The sequence below is a fragment of the Lonchura striata genome, chromosome 2 (genome assembly GCF_050655825.1).
Source record: "Lonchura striata isolate lonStrDom1 chromosome 2, ASM5065582v1, whole genome shotgun sequence".
Classification (NCBI taxonomy): domain Eukaryota; kingdom Metazoa; phylum Chordata; class Aves; order Passeriformes; family Estrildidae; genus Lonchura; species Lonchura striata.
In genome coordinates this window covers 34,937,803-34,958,380 of record NC_140704.1, presented here as the reverse complement: position 1 = coordinate 34,958,380, position 20,578 = coordinate 34,937,803, and the positions used below count along the sequence as shown (strand labels likewise).

Sequence of the window (20,578 nt, the reverse complement as noted above, 5' to 3'; positions counted from 1 at the left end):
CTGAGAGCAAGGGTGTAGCAGCCGGGTTGCCGCTGGCTTTCTCTAAGAATATACGCTCCTTCTACACCAGCAAGTATTTCATCGGCTTGCTCCCGAGAAATGATCCCGTGAAACCTAAGGGGAAATATTTCAGTGACTTACAGAATAATCCAACCAGAAAAATACCCTTCTCCACCCCAGAAGACATTTGAAAACTTCAGCACTCTCGAGCACTGTGGTCTAAGCCATCAGGGATCCAAGGAGCAGGATGGCCTGGACAAGTTCAGCATAGATACAAAAATTACATTGAAAATGCACTTTCAGTCAGGACAAGCTCAGCTGCACCCCAAGATTATTTTCTGTAAATGCCTGGTCTTTTCACAACTTTTCTCTTTTACCAGTCTATGCCCCTCCTCCTTGTTTCCTTTCTAGTGGTCTTACAACAGAATTGAAAACTAGGTGAAAAGGCATTTAAAAAAATGGAATTATTGCATTTTAATATGTAGTTATTTAAAGGTAGGTATTTATATACACAAATATTTAAGCATAATTACAATCATAGGTCTTATAATCAATTTGCTTCATTTTAATATTATATTGCTTCCTCAAATTTGTAAGGAAAACAGAGACAAAAATGGAAACAATTATTCAAAATTCTATTCTGCATATATTAAAGTAGAAGAAGGTACAGAGAAGTATTGAGAAAAACATTGTTTTCTTCATGTCAAGGAGCGCCTCATTCAGTGCTGGAAAAAAGCACTACTTCTCTGATTCTTTTGTCATTGCTATTTTAAGAAAGAAAGAGGGCCTAGGATGCACAATTAACCTTATGAAAACCAATATTTAGCAGTGATCTCTCCATAAGTACAAATTCAGTCTTGACAGCAGTTTGAGTCTTAACTCCTACGCACATTTTGCTAGCTGATAAGTCTCTGAGGGTCTCTTCAGAGGTTTTGAAAGTTCCTATTTTTGCTGCTGTCTAAAAAAAGGCACTAAAATGTACTGGCCTTCAGCATTTTATCTTTTCTGACAATACATATGAAGTGGCACATTCCTAACACTGCCTCTGGCTCAGTAGTGAAAGAGAAGAAAAACACATTGGATGTAAATGCAATTGTTTCATTCTCTCTAAGTTGTCTTTTCACAACTAATAAATGTTGAAAATAGTAGGTTTAGATGACCTTTCCAGTGTGACTTTATGTTAAAGATAATGTGAATTGATTAATCTTTTCTATCTGTACAGGTAGGGGACAAACATCCTCTAAATGACATAACTGAAACATGATTTTAACCAGTAAACTCAGGGCAATTCGTAATTTTAGTCAAAAATAATAAGCATGAGCTATTCCCCACAAGATACAGCAGATATTAGGTTAGACATCAGGACAAAATATCTATGATCAATTTAAGAAATCACTTGGATGTGATACTTGGGGTACCTGTGAAAATTCTTTAACCACGAGTGGTAAGCACTGGGTAATCTTGGCTTTCTTATGGATATTTTTAGTGCATTTTTATAAGAGCATGAAAAGAGCTTGTACGTGGTACAAGATCCGCTGAACTAATGCCTGCTTCTGACAGCAGCCAACAAGAAATGCTCACAGAAAGAGTGCAGGAAGCAGTGACATATTTCTTTCACTTCTCATCCCTGTCTATCCATCACTGCTTTAGACACAATCGTGTCTGATCACTTGTGACCTTACCCTTCACATATTTGAGAATCTCACTTGTAAACCCTTTTAGATCTCGGTGCTTTTGGCCTCTGCAGCTGCCTCTGACAATGAACTTGAAAAAGGTACTGTGCATGTCCCTTTCTTGGGCACCACTGAGGTGACCTGTTCTGCCATGGCAGGAGATGCATCCCTTTGCTCCCCCATTGCTGCCCCTCGCAGTACCTTCCTCTTCTCCCATAACCTTTGAGACAAGGATGGAGGAGTAAATGGCAGAGGGGGACCAGAAATATGTGCATTACTTAAAATGCAGCCACATCACAGATTTATACAGTAATGTTACAAAGGCTTTTTCAGTTTCTTTCCCTAGAAATTCCTGTTTCTCTTTCCAAGTACTTCTGAGTACTGAATCAGCTGCTTTTATAGGACTACCTCAGTACTTCTGAAATCTCCTTTCTGAATGATAGTAACTAAGGTGGTCTTGCCTGGACAGGTTCACCAAGATGACATCTTACAGTCTTTGTCAGCCCTGCTGCCCCACAAACCCAGGCACGTTCCTGGGTAAGAGACTGCAGGAATGGTTTTACAAGTCCTGCTGTAGGAAGTGTGATGTGTTACTCATCTAGCTGTTGTCTTCAGCTCAGTCGTACTTTAGTGGCTAGATCTGAATTCCTCATTGGCAAAGGTAATATTTTAAAAATGAAACGTTAGTATTTAGGGGCAAAGCTACTGGTTCTTGAGGTTTCTGGTGGTAGAAAAGGATCATTAAACATATATGGTGTGTCTGGGATGGAATGAAAAATAGAACATGGGATCTAAGTAATTCTGCCAGTGATAAGGGCTGGGGTCTCAGCATATGACTCCAGTAAAGGCCAAATGCCAAGGCTGGGTGGCTGCTGCAGTGGCTGTGCCTTTCACCTTCACCTGCCCAGATCTCCATGCTAATGCACAACACAGCCCCTGCCTAGTTATTTATTTGCAAAAAGACTGGTGAGCCCAAAGAAATCAGGTTTGGTATTTTTCTTCAAAGAAAAATATGCCTCTTTTTTGGGTATTTGTAACTTTAGCAGGGAGAACAGCACACAAGCAGCACTGAACACATACTTTCACAACTCAATAGGGTAGTGAAAGCATAGGATACACAAAAAGGCAGTGAGAGAGATAAGCTGCTTCTCCCATTCCCAGGCCAGAGCAGAACCACCAGCAGGTTTAAACAACAGCTAAAATAAAAGGAAGGAATACTCCAGACAACATTTTTTGCTTAAGACTTTCCTGAGAGAAGTAAAATAAACATGAAGGCTCACACAACAGCATAATCCAAGGATTGTGACCAGCAGCAATGGACTGTAACACAGCTATTTAATTGTATTTGGTTCCCAATTAAAGCAAAAGGTAAAATAAAATATTAGACCTCCATTGTACCTTTTTTTTTTTTTTTTTTTTTTTAGTTCTAGAGTAACAACTTAACAACTTTTGGATATACCCAAGAGACACTTAAAAGAGAAAACCACTTACTCTCTTCCATAATACTTTGGTCTGTTCTCCACCTAAGTTTTGAAAGAAAGAAAAAAAAGTATTAAAAATATAATTCTACATAAACTACATGAAAATAAATTACTCTTGATTAATAAGGAGGATTACTGCACCCATCAAAGCTACAATATTGTGTAGACTCAAAACTGTGAAGAAGAACAGAAAAATGAAAACAGAAGAGGTGGTTTTATTGATATATTTCTGGGAGGGAAAACATTTATCAGTGGTCAAAAAATAGAATTACACATAATTGTATGAAATCTGACCAAACAGACAAAGAATATTTTACTGCAGTTTTGTCAATCTAGTCTTTATAATGTATTTTTGTTATATACCCTTTGTATGCATTTGTATGGCCTTTATTTATATTACATAGGCATAAGGTATATATAATACATATAATATAGACATTTATATACATTTTTTGCTTTTATATGGCAACTGACCCAAACCAAAGTGTTTCATATCCTCGGAAAAGAACAAAGATTTTATATATTTAGACCTAGTCTTAAATTCCGTGAAGTCTTAAGCTTTTGTGGGCCTGACCGGGAAGACTGTTGATCGTTTCAGAGATGTTTGAAGCAAATCTCAGGGACGCCAGGCTGTCACCCGCGGGGTCTGGGCACGCGCGGCACGGCGGCTGCCGGTGCCGCTCCCGGCTCCCGGTGCCGCTCCCGGCTCCCGGTGCCGCTCCCGGTGCCGCTCCCGGCTCCCGGTGCCGCTCCCGGCTCCCGGTGCTGCTCCCGGTGCCGCTCCCGGTGCCGCTCCCGGCTCCCGGTGCCGCTCCCGGTGCCGCTCCCGGCTCCCGGTGCTGCTCCCGGTGCCGCTCCCGGTGCCGCTCCCGGCTCCCGGTGCCGCTCCCGGTGCCGCTCCCGGCTCCCGGTGCCGCTCCCGGTGCCGCGCGTCCCTGCCCGGCGGCTCCCGCGGCGGGGCCGGCAGGGGGCGCTGCACGCCCAGCCTTGGCTCGGGGCCGCTCCGGGGGCGCCCCAATTAACGCGGCCCGGCCGGGGATCATTAGCGACCAGGGCATCACCAACGGGATCGGTAAGGGCTAGGCATCACCAACGGGATCATATTAACAGCCAGGCATCACCAACGGGATCGGTGACGCCAGGCATCACTAACGGGATCATATTAACAGCCAGGCATCACCAACGGGATCGGTGACGCCAGGCATCACTAACGGGATCGGTGACGCCAAGCATCACTAACGGGATCATATTAACAGCCAGGCACCACCAACGGGATCGGTGACGCCAGGCATCACCAATGGGATCGGTAATGCCAGGCATCACGAACGGGATTGGTAAAGGCTAGCCATCACCAACGGGATCGGTGACGCCAGGCATCACCAACGGGATCGGTAAGGGCCAGGCATCACCAACGGGATTGTTAATCACGAACGCATCCGCGCCCAGGTGTCTGCAGGAGGAGCCGCTCCCTCGCCAGCTGCAGATCAGACCAACAGCGTCATCTCACCGGGCTGCAGCTTCAGGCTGTGCCTTCATCAGTAAGAGAGACAGAACTTCCTCTAAGATACACATAAAGTCTCCAAATTATGGAATAATATTATCTGAGCTCTGCCTATCTCCATGAAGATGTCTATATCGGTGGAATTACTGCTTCATACATGCTAGCACATGTATGACAAATTGCGGTTTCAAGACTGCTTCATTCTTTAGCATAAAACCCATTTTGTGATTTTCCCTCCATTTCTCTGACTGGAAACAAGTGCTCTTGTTCTTGTTTTCATGAATTCTTATTATTTCGCTCATAAAAACTTTAAATTGGCAAAGGTTTTCTTTTTACTTTTTTTTTCTCTTCTGAATAGCAAATGCCTAACTGTCACATTTTTGATTCTACACGCCAAGCACTGAAGAGAAGCAGCTGACTTTCTACCCTGCAGTCACTAGGGCTACAACACAGCACAAGATGAACAAAAGTCTGTACAAGATAATGAGAATCTTCAATGGAAGCCCTATGGGAGTTCAATCAAGTCCTTACTGTGCTTCTTTCCCAGCTCGGCATTTCTCTTCTAGCACGGCACTAACAATAGCAGTATCATACCCTTGGAACTCCTGCCCAGGAATAATACCTTGATACAAACATTTCTGAGCTCGGAGGGGTAGGAATAAGAGAGAAAAAATACACAGACCTGAAGAGAGAACAAAATCAAAGGAATTGCCAAGTGCAGGTGCTGTGTTTCTATGTGCATATATGGGAACTTGAGAAGAAATTGCATTAATTCAATTTAACTTTCTATTTTTAAGTAAAAAAATAATCAACAAAAGACATATTGCCTCTGAAAGGAGGTTGTTCATACATCCATCTTCAACCCTTCCTGCCATCCTTATAGACCTTAATAACCCTTGAAAGCATAGCTTTAGCTGGAAACTCAATTAAAAGTTGGGTACCAGAAGCTGGGGTGCATAAGACCACCACAGGCAATGTTCTCTTTCATGGAAACGAAAGCTACTCAGTACACTGAAAACTGCCAAATAAAACACTTAGACAAAAGAAGTAAAGCATGACTTTCATTTAGTAGTCAGAATCTGCTTCTATTTAAAAACACTGATTTACATTGATTGCATTAATATACAGAATAAACCCCAACACTTTCAATCTACCTTAGAAAATGAAAGAGGTACTCGGACACACCTTCAAAATTAGCTTATGGGTTCCCCCATATATGTATATATATGTAACTATATATATATATATATATATATAATATATATAAGCAATCTGGAAATAACTTCTTGAACAAAGAGAGGTACATTTTTTCATCCTTCTCACACTATTTATGCAAAAATACAAAATTTTCTGTGAAATTTTTATCATTTGACTAGCAACTGACTGAACCACTGGATAATGTGATTTCTACTTTCCCTGTTGTTCATGAGCTAAAAGATTTGCTCTACTGAGAATCCACACAAAGTCTCTCTACTTCCCTCTTCTTCCTCCTATTCCATAGAACAGAAACCTTCACTCCAACATCTTTTGGCATTCACATGTCTAAAATCACCACAACTTCAGTATTTGGCTTTAGACAGGAAAAACACTGTAATACTTCCTGAAATGAAGCTCCTGATCTGTCAGACCATCCTGGTGTCTCAGAATCTAAAAATCCCCTCTTGTGCTTACTGCAACCTTTGCCCTGAAATAATAATTTCTGCCCTAACCAAATTTATGGCTAGGAACAAACACAAGGAAACAAAGTTAAAGCAAGATAAAAGATCAAAAATAACATCAGGGTCTCTACATCAAAACCAGAATGTTGGACTGAACTTGGAAATAAACCAAAAGCCTGCACAATTGATGAAGCAGAGGCTTAAAAATATCAAAGGAGCCAGTAGGTCTGTTTTGTGCCGACTGCAGACTCTGTAAAAACTTCAAGGGAAATTCTATATATTCCAGAAGGCAAAGGTGACTGAAATTCAGTTGGGATTAGCTTTTCCTTTCCTGTTATAAATGGGCTTGCACACACAAAGTCAAGCAGATCCACCTGAAAGAACTCTCAGCAGCAGAAAGAGAAGAAAATCCACAGGTAGGGAAGTGACTATTTCCTGGTGGTAGGAGCCCAGAACAATCAGCCCTGTTCTGAGAACAGACAACTTATGGGTTTTTTTGCATAGATAATGGTCATGAAGAACACTTACGTCACTTTCAGTATAGCCCTCACAATTTCCTTGCTGAAAAAAGGTGAAAAAAGAACCACCTTTCCTAGGCAACCAGTTGGCTCTGATGCTTAACTCCCTAGACAAGGAACAAGGAGAGAGATCAGAGGGTTCGAATCATTATGGATCCTTATGCTAACAGACAAAAACAAGGTACAAAAATGAGGAAAATTACATAAGGCAAATTACAGCTCTTCACAAGTGAAAACATATTTTGCCTTGAAGAGCATCACAGCTTGCTTTTACTTTCCCCATACAGAAGATAAATTACATGGTTTCTCCCTCTCCGCTAAAAGTATGTGGCAGCTTTCAATTCAAATGTGAGATGATAATTTTTTGGCTTAAAACAAGGCATTATTGCCAATTTCAAACCAAAAATGTTCTTCCAGAGCAGGCATTTCTGGCTGTTGTTCCAGAAACCATGGGGAATATGCTGAAAATCACTAATGAAATTCATAGTTGTATAAATTGTGAAACACCAGTGAATGCCTAAATTGTTTAAAACTCATGTCACATTGATCAGGAAATAAGATGTATGGTAAAACAACCTAAATCACTACTAATCCAGTAATCTTACAAAGCCAGCAACATTCAATGACATCTAATCTTGATGCATGCTCAAAGAGAAATGAAACTCTGCACAGCTCTCCTGGCACTCTACAAAGGCCTTTGGAAGCTCATGTTTGAGATATTCTGCATACTGCAGCCTTGACTGCCAGCCTCTCAAACCTAATTGCCTCTCCCCACCCCACAAAAACCCCTTACTTGTTCAGTCTAGTTTTACATTATTTTTTACAATGTTACAGCATATCCTTCAAGGCTGTACTTGGATTTCATGTCAACACTGAGAAGAAAATAAACCTTCTTAAAATGAACTAGCTATCTGAGCTAATTCAATATATTATGTTTACATTATTTTGAAGTTTACTAAATTTCAATACACTGGGATTTGTGGCTCTTCTTCTGGCCAGGATGGTTTAGCCCTAGCATGACATATTCCCACTACAGTACAGATTACTGTATTAAAATCCCATACCACTCTGCAAGTTAACTCGTCACAGAAGTACTGGGAGCCATGCTGGCAGAAGGTGAGCATCCCCTAATGTGCCAGATTTTCATTGCAACATTGACATCCGAGCCACACTGCACTGAAGATTTCAAGATACCCTGAAGAATTCTTTCTGTGTAAGTACTACCACAGAAATAAAATAACCCTAATTTCAGAAAAAAATTAATTTCTCTTCAGCCTCAATGCACGAGACATATTTCCTTATCCAGTGGACAGAACTCAAATCTAGAAATGCTGGAATGAGTTTAGAAATCCCCCTAGGACAGCAGTTCTCGAAGTCAGAAGGGCCAGCACAGTATAACATTGTGTACTGTGGACCCATTTCAGCCACTACCTTAATACATCCATGATGAGAATATAAATATTGTTTCAGAAAGAAACAATAAGGTGGGTAGCTGCACCTGGTTCTCTGTTCTCCAAAATACAGAAAGAACAGGGAAAAAGGATCCACCAGTTAATAATGTTGGTGTGTTTACTCAGCACAGGCAGTGAGGCATTTTCCCAAAGGAAGTTTAGTCTGATATATTTTCTGTTTGGAACAATCCTAATTATCTTTCAGCAACTCTGGTTGACTGGATATAAATATGTTTTTCAGCTCAGTTTGACATAAAGAGAAATAGAAGGGTTGGAAGAGAAGCTTTCAAAGACAAGCCCAGTAAAAAACAGACTGTAAAGAAAAGGAGTTTATTGTCTGTATAGTTCAGCTTTTGGCAGATTTATCATAAGCCCACTGCAAACTTTATACCTACAATCAACAACCAAAATGGATTAAGAGAAATTGCAAGCCCCTATTAAATGGAATGAAGGAAAACTATGCTGTATTTCATCACTCCTATAAAAACCTTCTTTTTTTTTTCCTCCACATTTTTAAAGGAAAAATTCTACTTAGATCAATTAGCAATGTCTAAAATTGTCTCCAAATAGGATTAATCATTTCACACCAATGATTCTTAAGCAATTCTTTTGGAAGGGAAATATTTATCTTTCTTTTACCTTTTAACCATTTTTTTCCCTTTATTACCTTATCAGACTCTCTGGCACCAATGTTTTCAGAGAGAAAAAACTCTTGGTTTTGCAAAATGTTTCACACCACAAAGTCTGTTGCTAGTTTTGTCAGCAGGAATAGCAGCAACACAACATCGCTATTCTCCATCCAAGAACAGGCCAGATGTGGAACTTAACGTGACCCTACATAACCAAAAGATGTTTTTTCCCCTTAAGGTTTTCAGTCAATGTCACTGACATTGACATTCCTGACTATGTTTCTTGGAGTACTTTGTGTAGTGAGGGAGGAGCAAAGGCATTCCTCAGAAAGAAACCAGCAATGCCCAAGTCCCCAGCACATATTCCACCTGCACTGCCCAAGTGCCAGAAGCTGTGCAGAGAGAAAGGTGACACAAATGGTTTAAAAGTGTGCATCTCCTTTTATCAGTCAGTCACAGAGCCACGGAGACGCCAGCTTTATGGGTGGCTTTATGGATGGCACTTCAAGGATGCACATTTAGCCACAAGACAACAAGGGATTACAGTGCCTCCAGGAAAGTAGCTGGGAGCAAGATGTCAAATCCACTCAAAACACCAGAGGGTCAATGACTAGACAGATCTCTGCAGAAAAGGATCAGATCATTTTCACTATCATTTTCACGATCATAACAATCACATCATTATGGATCAATAAATGAACTTAAATCACCGTATGCTGTCTGTAGCAAAAATTGCCAAACCCAGAATGTCATACTGAGGTACAAACCCAAGAATGACAAGACACTTTAGAATAATCCTCTCCTTGTGATGTCCACTCAGAAAGTCTCTAGATGGAATACTGACTGTGGGTTCAGCACCACCTCTAAAGGACTGGAGCAAGTAAACGGAGTGAGCAGGAGTTTAGCAACCTGAAAAGACATGAAGAAAGACTAAAGAAGACAGAGAGGGGCTGTTGCAGAAAGGTACAAAGAAGGCTGCTTTCCAGAGGAAATAAATTTGTTGTCTGTGTGTTGACTAGATGTGACAAGAAGAAAGCTTAAACTGCTAAAATATAAGATAGAACTAAGAAAAAGGTAAAAAATAATTAAACACTAACCAAATAAGCAGAGGCAGTCAAGAAATCCTCATGAAGCCCTTTTCAAGGCTTTAAGAAATGAATATGCAAAGATCATTTTGACCTAGGGATAACAACATCTTGAGTTGCTTCTGGCCTTAAGATAGCAAGCCTATTCCTCTTCTCTGCCTGGACTGTTCTCAGGAGATAGGGAGAAGCAAGGAGCAGACTTGAATAGGCTGTAAAAATCACATATAAAACAACAATAACACTCTGCCCACAACTATGGGGCTCTCAGGAGAGAAGGCAACATTGAGAAGGCAAGGCACCAAGAGAGCTGTTCTGCAGGAGAAAGTCAAGCCTTCAAGTGATAAACTTGTCATCACTTAACTAAATAACAGAAGCCAGTTTAAATCCATCATCATCATAATGAAGTGCCAAATTGTGTTTGGTATCTTCTAACAAAATAATTCTGTGGAAAAATTTACAGTGCCAGGGAGAAGGGAGGAGTGTTCTTCATCACTAGAAAGAATGTAAAATAATATAAGACAAGAGTGAAGAGCACAAAGAATGTTTTTATTAACTGCTGTTCAAAGCTGCACATCTCTGCTCTGATGGCATGCTGCAACCTACATAGAAGGCAAAATGCATAATGACTCTTTTGCAGAAGGATAACACATAGCAAAGAAACACAGGAAGCTCTGCAGATGTGACTGTTGCTGCAGCACTTACTGCAGGTTGATTTCCATTCAGTCAAGGTTATTTCTACCATTTTTAAAGGCAAATTATGCTCAAATAATTTATACAATTTGTTTACTTACTTGCTTGTACCAAATTTTCAAAAGAGCTGCTTTAAGCCATCTTTTCTGAGGGTATTTTTAACTCAGGTTTGTTTCCCTTCTATGACCTTGAACAAGCTAACCAGCAGCCAATAATCAATACACCAGACAAAACACTATAAACTCCAGAAGATAACAAAAGTCTTTCCCAAAAAGGACATTTCTATTGCTACTAAAGCATAAAATATTTCTATATATGCTCAGCTCTAACAGAAAATATCAAGATTGAATAGGAAAAGAAAATAAAAATATTCTCTTATGCAGTAAGGAAAATAATGGTCCCCTGACCATGAACTAAAATAAAATGAAATAAATCTTAATCAAGGAGGCTGCTGCTAAACAGTCAGGGGACACAGGGTCAGGTTAAAACAATTTCAACAGCAAAAGCAGGAATCATCTATTTTGTTGTACTGCTTCCATTCACTCAGTAAGGGCATCATTAAATGTAAAAGGGATATCGATGTTACCCTGAATGCAGGATGAAAAATTTGAATATGACATTTAAACTATGCTCCCTTTTTTCAAGAATGATCTGTTGAGTCATTTAAATGGGAAGAAAAATACCCCCAGCAGCAGCAGATAAATGCAGTAAGCCACATCAATGCTCTGGATCCTTCTGTAACAACTGAGAAGCACTCAGGTCATTCCTATGACACATGCCATGACAGTCCACAGTTCCAAAAGATGTGTGTAACTGACTGATTTGATCATTCTGGTCTTTAGCTATATACATACATGTACAGGAAGTATAGGAAGGAAGACGGAGACATGTGGGGAGTTTCTATATTTATTAATATTAGGAAATACAAATTCATCAGTCGCTCAACACTCTGAGTTCCTGGTTTTGACTGGGGTAGAATTAATTTTTTTCACAGTGGCTGGTATGAGTCCGTATTTTCAATTTGTGATTAAAATGCATTTGATAACACAGAGAATATTTTTTACTGCTGAGCAGGGTTTACACAGAGCCAAGGCCTTTTCTGCTTTTCATACTGCCATGCTGGTGAGGGGCTGGGGTGAATGGGAAACTGGGAGGAAAAACAGCTGGGACAAATGAGCCCAGCTGGCCAGAGGGATATTCCAGGCCATGTGACATCATGCTCAATATGTAAAGTCGGGGGAAGAAGGAAATAGGAGGGAACATTTGGGGTGATGGTGTTTGTCTTCCCAAGTAGCTGTTACACCTGATGGAGCCCTGTTCTCCTGAGGAGGAGAACACCTGCCTGCCTGTGGGAATGATAAATTAATTCCTTGTTTTGCTTTGCTTGTGTGTGCAGTTTCTGCTTTCCCTATTAAATTGTCTTTATCTGAACCCATGAGCTTTCTCTTTTTATTATTCTGATTCTCTCCCTAGTCCCACTGGTGGGGCAGTGACTAAGCAGGTGCGTGGGGCTTGGCTGCTGGTTAGGGTTAAACCAGGACAGTTCCTCATTTTGAAGCTTGAAAGAAGATACCAAACACAAAGTCAGAGAGCAAAGAGAGCAAGACCCCCTTCTACAGGCACAGGGAATACTGGCCTGAATTGGAACAGGTATGTAAACCTGTACAAGCACATAGCTTTTTCACCTACACGTAGGCTTACTGATAAACTTTATCTAGGTTGAGGTATGAAAGAGGCTTTCATTTATTTTGGCTTGAAAACTTCTTATATTCAACACCATGTCTAAATAAAAAGAACCAGATTAGAAGATTGATATGTAACAAAGATATGTAAAAGGAAATAAAAATCTAGGAGAATAGCAAAAAAATCACAAACACAGACACACACACATCACACACTTCCAAGGAGTGATGGAAAAGAGCGTGAAACTTTGCAAAGATTTCAAGGAAACCCAGAGGGATAATTAGCACGTTCATCAGTCCATAAAGACAGCTACCTACAGTTTGTGCTCATCAAACAAGTTAGAGCTTGCCATCATGTTTTCCAAAAGGATGGTTTTAACTATTCCATTTCACAGTGATCAATGAATGCACATACTGGTTCATACCTCATACCTCTGATGAAGATGAGCACTAGTCTAATCTGCAAATCATAACCTAGACCATTAGTAAATCAAAACTGAGGAAAGTCAAGTGAAACAGATAAACCTCTTATAGTTTTGTTTAGCTGTAACTATTTAAATGAAATATTTACTATCATGCCTGCAGAATAATTAGGAAGCTTTCTTGTCTGTTCAGTAGTCAATTGACTGTTAAAATGAGAATGATGTGGCTTCGTCTGAGTGCTCCACAACCTCACTATTGCAGCAGAGAGAGACTGCTCATGTACTCTAGCAGAGAGGAGATTTCCTGTCAGTCACTAAAATGCCTTGGAAAAAAGCACCAGCAAATTTCTCTGATATGATGAATAAAAGGGAATTTTGGGCAAGCAATATTCCAGCCCCCTTCTTCTTCTTTCCCTTCAGCTGCAAATCACAGGCATTCTGTGGGGCAAAATTCACTGTGGAGGTACTATGGAAAAATAACATTTTTCTGTAAAATTTTAAACCCACAATTTAAATTTATGTAGAAAAACCTGCAGATAGACAATTTAGAGGGATGCTGGAGATAATATATTTTGACATTCCACAGGCCTTCTGTACCAGTTAAACTGAACACCCTTCCTGGCCTTCAAATATTCTCAGCCACCACCAGTGCAGCCAGGTTCCCAACTTCCTTGCTATGGGCTTCAGCTGAAGAACTTTTCTCCTTTTGTCAATGTCTATTCAAAACTGCTCTTTAGCTTAATTTGCCCACAGACTACTGCTGTGTCCTCTTTTTTTATATCATAAAGAGGATTATAAACAATTAAAACATCAGCAATATTATAAGAATTTGAAAATATAGGCCCCATTAAGTCTTATGTGTACAAATATTTTCATTAACACAAACAGTTTTCAGCACTGTTCTGCTCATTTTCACTTAATTGCTGGCTAATGGGGTCTCTTGGTGTGTCACTGTGTGTGTTCTGAGGTTTCTTTCTAAGGGAAAGATAATATAATATTCTGAATTATCTCAGAAAAGTTCTCAGGACTGACAGTAAAAGACACCTCATGGCAGTGTCTGACTTTTTGCAATAGAGTGATTTGAACAAGTGCCATGAAAATTCCCATTTTCTCCCATTATTTACCACCAATTTTATGGCCAATTTCAATGCCCTATTATAGCTCTCTAGTACTTCATCACAGCATAGAAATTGTTCTTAGAAAGGTGAGGGCAGAGGCAAAGAGGAAATATTCAGCTTCTAAAGGTCAGTAAGTGAGCAGAATAAGAGAATTCATGGAAGACTTATTGCAAGGATTAAATACTTACTATCCAGTCAAATAAACTATTAAATATCTAAGGCTGAATTTTAACAACCTTGCTCAAGCTTGTTTAATCACAAGCTTTTCCTAATGTACAAATATAAAGAATCGTTGTATCTGAAAGAAGGGCTGATACAAGTATCAGTATTTTTAATATTACAGCTGTTTAAATGATACTCTTCTAATTGCATAGTTCTCAGCTTGAATCCCATGCTTCAGAAGAAACTTTGGGGAGAACTGAGCAAAGAGTAATTTGCAAGTTCAGTTTTGGAGAAGTTCAATAACCCTGTATATTTGCAGCTGGTAATGCACAAGATGGCAACAGCTTTAGAGACCTGCAAGTGAACATTTAAAGAGTTATGCTCCACAAAATGCCACTATCTGTACACTTGTTTTGATAAATCTAGGTAATGGATACCCACAGGGTCAGAACAGTTTCTGACCCTCTGGATGGTTAAAGACTCTCAGCAGTACACACTAATATGCCATCATTATTTTAATCTCTTACAATGACTTTAGCAAAAAGGAAAAGGGATTTTTTTTTTCAGAGAACAGTCTCCCTTTTGTAATCATACTTGTTTTTAGTCAAGAAACCATAATTTTTATGCTGTAAAGGCAGAAACAATAATCTCTCACTTCTGACATAACCTATTTGGAATTCAGAATGACAAGGAAGGCAATTAACTGACATTTTTCTACACAATAATATAAGTTAGGGCTCTAAGGCTTTGTCTACACTAGGGAAATTTAGACAAGTTTCTCAGTAATGCTGACACTGGCTTGGCCAAGGCACTGTTAGGAATGTGGAAGGTCTAATGCAGACAAATTCACCAGCCTCAAAAATTGCTATCAGCAATTAAGAACTTCTTGGGAAAAAAATGGGAATACCATTCACAAGTATGAATATTTCTACACAAATAACCCAAGAATCCATGAGTAAGACTCATTCCTTCTTTGAAAAAAAATGTTGAATGTGCCTATTGTTTAACCAAAAATAGTCCAAGGTAATGTCACCCTCCTTCCTTAATTCTTTTACTTTATTAAAGCCTCCATTCCTTAAAAAGATATTTTAACTTTGAATAATCTACTCCTGAAATACTTATTAAAATTAGGAATCATTGGCATGTTCCTTTTGAATAAAACAAAGAAGTGGAAAGCTTGAGTTATTTTCTGAGAATATAATTTTTTCATAAGCATTTCTATAGAATAAACTTTAAAAGACACCTTATAATATGACTTCCTCACAATATGGATGGGATTCTTTGGTGCCTATCACCACACCACTCAATATTTAAAAGCTACTCCTCCACCTGAGCAGCGTTTTTAAACAGAACTTTTTCTATTTAAAAGCTAAATCATTAAAACACTGCTAGAAGGAATATGGTTACAAATGAGGATATTGGCAGAAATCCAATGTTATTGGGAAGGTAGGATATTCACACTATTCCGCTGCCAGTGGTGATTAATTAAAAGATGTTGGATACCTGAAGCCTGAATGGTTCATTCAATATGATTCCCACTGCTTTTGCTGACAAGATATTTATGCAACCAAAAGAAGAAAAGGCAAATCATGATAGCAAAGCTCAAAGACACAAAGATATAAATGTTCATGTTTTATTTACAGTCCCAGCTTCTAGTCTGGCGGTTCACATATCAGGAGAGGTGATTTCTCTCTCCGCAGTACAGTTTATCAAGAAATTTGCATAAATTAGTTGGTAGAACTGCAGAGATCTGAGGCTAACCCTTGTGACTATGGAGCAACAGAGAAGTAATGGAAGAGCAAATGAATGTGGAGACTGTGAAAGATGACAATGGAAAAGACTGAGAATGATGAAACCTATCATTGTTTATGTGTTGTTACAGATTTGGTTTGCAGCAGATGCTTCAATTTCCTTGCAAACAGTGTAAAATTTGCCAGTTATGAAAGACATCTTCCCACAAGCATAAAGTATTTCAAATTATTTGAATTTTTTAGATTAGTTTGAATTAGTTGGAATACTATATTACACATGGGAACACCCTCAGCAAAGTCCACCTCCTATAAAATGCACATGGAGAAACAAATCTTCTCTCTCAGCCACACATCCTGCTGACACCTTCTCTCCAGATACTGGATAAGCATCATTTAGTTGTGTACTAAATAACTAATAATAGTAATTTCCAATTAATTATTATTAATTAATAACCAACACAAAATTAGAATTTGAGATCTTTCTATGTAACTAGCAAACTCAGTATTCATAAAACACAATTTTTAGTTAAGCAATCTGTAAAATCATCAGATGACAGTGAAATCAAACTAAAATTGAGAAAAATAACCCCAAAACATCCACCTTACAGACTGTATACTAAGAAAAATGTAATAGGTGCCAGAGGAACAGAGTCCTGAATTTCCTCTCTAAAATAATATGTGATGCTCTATAAAACCACAGTGTAGTTCTACTTTATAATATAAACTGATAATATGAACCACATATTTGTGCATACTGACATCTTCTAAGTATCAGGACATCACATCTGCCCCACCTTTCCAGCTATATGCAAAAATAATGCACACCAGCAGTGTCAAAGTGGATTTTTGGCTCTTGGGTCAGAGAATCCGTGTTTCTGGCAATTAGGCTGTGAACATATACAACTGAGCTACACAAAGATTCAAAATCCAAGTAAAAAGAACCAAAGATCATATCTGTAGGAATTCATATTCAGCCCCTAAACAAAGTCTCTGTATTTTCAGCTGTTTAACTAACTTAAGACAAAATTCCAAACAACTCAAAATAGGACTGCAGTCTATGAAGTGAGCAACTGAAAATGGCTCATTAGTTAGAACCAAATCCAGACTACACAAAACAGACATCTTTTGCTTATTTTGTCGTGTCCTGCTACGTCAATTATGTGTTTATTTAAGTACTAAGACCTTAGCTTCTTTCTGCAAATCTTTGGAGGTGACCTGAATAGGCACTAAATATGTATGGTCTTTAAACATCAGGTAAAGAGGATAACTTCTGTTGTACACAACATGGTCTTGGAGTTCAAAGAATTAAGTTGGATACAGCACACTGGTAAGGAGTTCACAGCTGCACATTCACTTCCCTTGTGTAGATAATCTTTCTTCTAGAACAAGAATAAAATTGCTACAATACTTTGGCTATTTTACCTTGATTCACATTTTCTCTCATGGAGGCAAAATAGAAAATGCTTAAATTGGAGCTAGCATAATATATTTTGGATTAAACTTTTACAGATTAACTTGTTTTTCCACAACGATGAGTTCATATTGTAGACATGGTTTTCTAAGCATTCAGTGCTTACTAATCAGCTTTTCTAAAGACAAGTCCTTCCTCAAAAGTAGTCTCAATATGAAATAAGTAATAGGATATTGGTAAAACAGATACACTATTATATCAAGAAAAGAAACTCCTCTAAGGCTGTGCTGTAAGAAAACGAATTGTTTACTTTAATTTTGTTCCTTAAAAAAGTTATATTTAACTACACCATGACTAGTTTGATATCTCTTATGTGATATTAATTCAGTAAAAAGCCTTACTGTCCTCTTTAAAGAATACCAGCCAGAGAGACCTAACTGTCCTTTGCTTTGCATGAGGATTTCAGAGAGGAAGGTGTTGATAAAACCTGTCAGCACATGTGCACTGAAGTCCCAGAGGGCTTCTTCTCCCCAACCCTTGTCTTTGACAGGGAGAAAGGATGACACAAGGGTTCACCCACTCTGGTGTTTTGCTTGTCCTTCTTAGCATCCTGTGTATATGTCTTGAGACCATCCCAAACTGACAGGACTTGAAGACTGAGGCCAAGAGCCTATTCTCCCATCCCTGCAACTAGTAGAGGGCACTTGAGAGAAATATGCAGGTTTTTTTGTTTTCTTAGTTAAGGCTCTGGGTAGACTCAGGTAAGCTGTACTCAATTCCTGGGTTTGTAATTTATTTTCTTGATGAACCCAGGAAGCACCCGTGCCTTGCTACAAAGCCTCCTGCCTCACACAGAAGGGTTTTGAGACAGTATGTAAGTGTCTGAGAGGTGCTAGGACTCTGCTTTCATGGGCACATAGTGTGGGAAGCAGGACAGAGCTCAGGATGATGCCCAGGAGTAGGGCTGAACATCACACTGATGAGCTGCCGTTTCTATCTTCCTGCACATCATCTTTTACACCCTGTGCAACCACTTCATGTGTTTAGTACTTCTACTGCTAGTATTGCTTGTCTATTTGCACAGAATTTGTCCCTGACCTTATAGGAGATAAAATTATTGCAGTTTTTTTTTGATTGAGCAGAGACATCTACATGTTTTCTGTTACTACTATGCCATGCAGGGTGATGAACTGACATACTAAAGCAAGTAGAAATGGAGAAATAAATACAGAAGAAGAAAACAAGGGGACAAGATGACTCAGCCAGCCCTGCAGCCCCGCAGATTTCTAAATATTCTGTAATCTTCAAAGTCTCTGTGAGAGAATGGAGCTCTCTGGATATCATTTCAGTATTTTAACTTGAGCATAGCAGTTGGCAGAAAGCATTCAACAAACTGAAGCTCTGTGTATCATGTTGAAACATATCACACAGATATTACCATGCAGATGCAGGAAGAAAAATACACCTTCATGACAAGGAAACTCAAAACTTTAGGTAGTACACAGAAAAGCATACTAAGCAATGATGGGTAAATACTTGTCTAATGAAGATGCTTCTAATGGTAGAATGAGGCTGCCATTCCTAATTAGCAAATATCCAGCTTTAATTAATCAACTTTAAGGGAAATTATTATATAAAATAATGGCATAGAAAAGTTAAAGCAAATAACACCCACAGACTGTACAAAAGAGGTTTTGGTGATCATATGTTGCTGACAATTCATCAGATATAACAAGGTAGAGCAAAAGTACTGACCTCCCGAGGACAGATGATTCTCTTGGGACGTGGTGCCTCTTGTTGCAGTTGATACACTGTCAAACACAAAAATGTGCAGATCATTAGAAGATGGCAACATGCACAAACTTTTATTCAGATGAGTCTTTTTAGCCAGGGGCTGCAGAGAAAAATGCAAATGTAAAGACAATGACAGCAAAATGAGGTGTTTCAGTGTGTCTAAGTAATTTATATGAAAATTGGTTGTTGACTGGCAAACTAACTGAAGTGATCAATGCTTTAACTGTTAGAAGTATTATCCTTTTGTACTGGTTTTTACATTTCTATATCAGGGAACACTAGCCAGAAAGACATACTTTTTCAGGATAAAATGCCACTTTTGCATATACCATGCTGTAACAACCCAAGAATAGATTATTTACCAGTAACACTAGCAGTTTTTTGAATAGGCCAAGAAAAAGTTCAATACCTTTGAATGGGCTCATCACAATCTCATAATTTATTTCAAGATATGCTCGCAATTACTAAAGAACAAGCAAACATTCCTTTCAGAGCAATTATGTCCTATTCAAATGGCCCTGGATCAATTTTGCAAATCTTCTGAGGGCTGCAGGAGAGAGACCTGAGGCTAGGGGTACTTGCTGCCTGGCCCCCAGACTCTTCATTGCATGTATTTAATGAGATCCTCTCCCTCCCTTCCACTCCAGAGTCGTGAGAAGAAGCTGACATGCAATGACAGTAATCAATTCCAGCACAGACAGACTGTCTCTCCGTAACTCCAGTAAAAATCCCAGAGGTTTGGATTGCCTCCCTCGAGAAAGGCCTTCTGTATGCTGACCTTCTTGTATTTGGAAAGATCATATCGTGCCCGTGAATTTTTTAAAAAGACTGAGTTTCCAGGACACGTTCATTCACAATGCTAGTGAAGCTCAGAATTATGCCCTGGAAGGTGGTAGATTATGGGAGGAATAGAAATGTCTCTAGGTTTGATAAACACAGAAGCCTATTGCAGAAAGTGAATTGAGGTTAGTAGCCCTCAGCACCTTTTCCCATCTTCTGCACCTTCCCTTTAAATGGGGCTAGGAGCAAGGAAATCTGGAAAGTGGGGAAATCCTCAGCTTGCACCCAAGTCTGTCACACAAACTCAGTGGGACGTGAAAGCTTTGGGGGTTCCTGCTTTCTACTCACATCAAAGTGGAAAAATCCATAACTTCTTTAACCAATCCAGCCTTCATCCCTGGTTCCTTGGAGAGGCACAGAAAGACAGCTCATAATTTCTTATATTCCCTACCAATTTTATTGCTGGATGTAATCCAGCTCTACATTTCTACAAAGGTTTTGGATTTACTCTGTATCATTCAGCTCTGTCAGATCTCCTGCTACTTTTACACAAGATTTATGGTAACTTGATAATATTTTGATAACTCCATGATAAATATGGTCTTTTTTACCTCTTGTAATTATGTGACTAAGATTCAAACACTTCCGCTCTTTTGTGATCAAACGACTTGTTTATCTGAATAAATTGTCAAACAATGCATGAAAATTTTGTTCAAAAACCAGAGATTGGTTTTTAAACCTCTAATTATTCTGGAGCCCAATATCATGATTT

The 20,578-nt window shown here is 39.1% G+C and overlaps 1 protein-coding gene across 1 annotated transcript in view; it reads right to left on the bottom strand.

Moving 5' to 3' along the window:
- The window catches only part of CHN2 (chimerin 2), a 158,378-nt gene that overhangs the window by 66,866 nt on the left and 70,934 nt on the right, over positions 1-20,578 (bottom strand). The window contains exons 3-5 of the mRNA XM_021538178.4: positions 18,988-19,043; positions 3,165-3,196; positions 1-114 (exon numbers count right to left, since the gene is read on the bottom strand). Of these exons, the coding sequence (XP_021393853.1) occupies positions 1-114; positions 3,165-3,196; positions 18,988-19,043 (202 nt within the window). The remainder of the gene's footprint in view (positions 115-3,164; positions 3,197-18,987; positions 19,044-20,578) is intronic.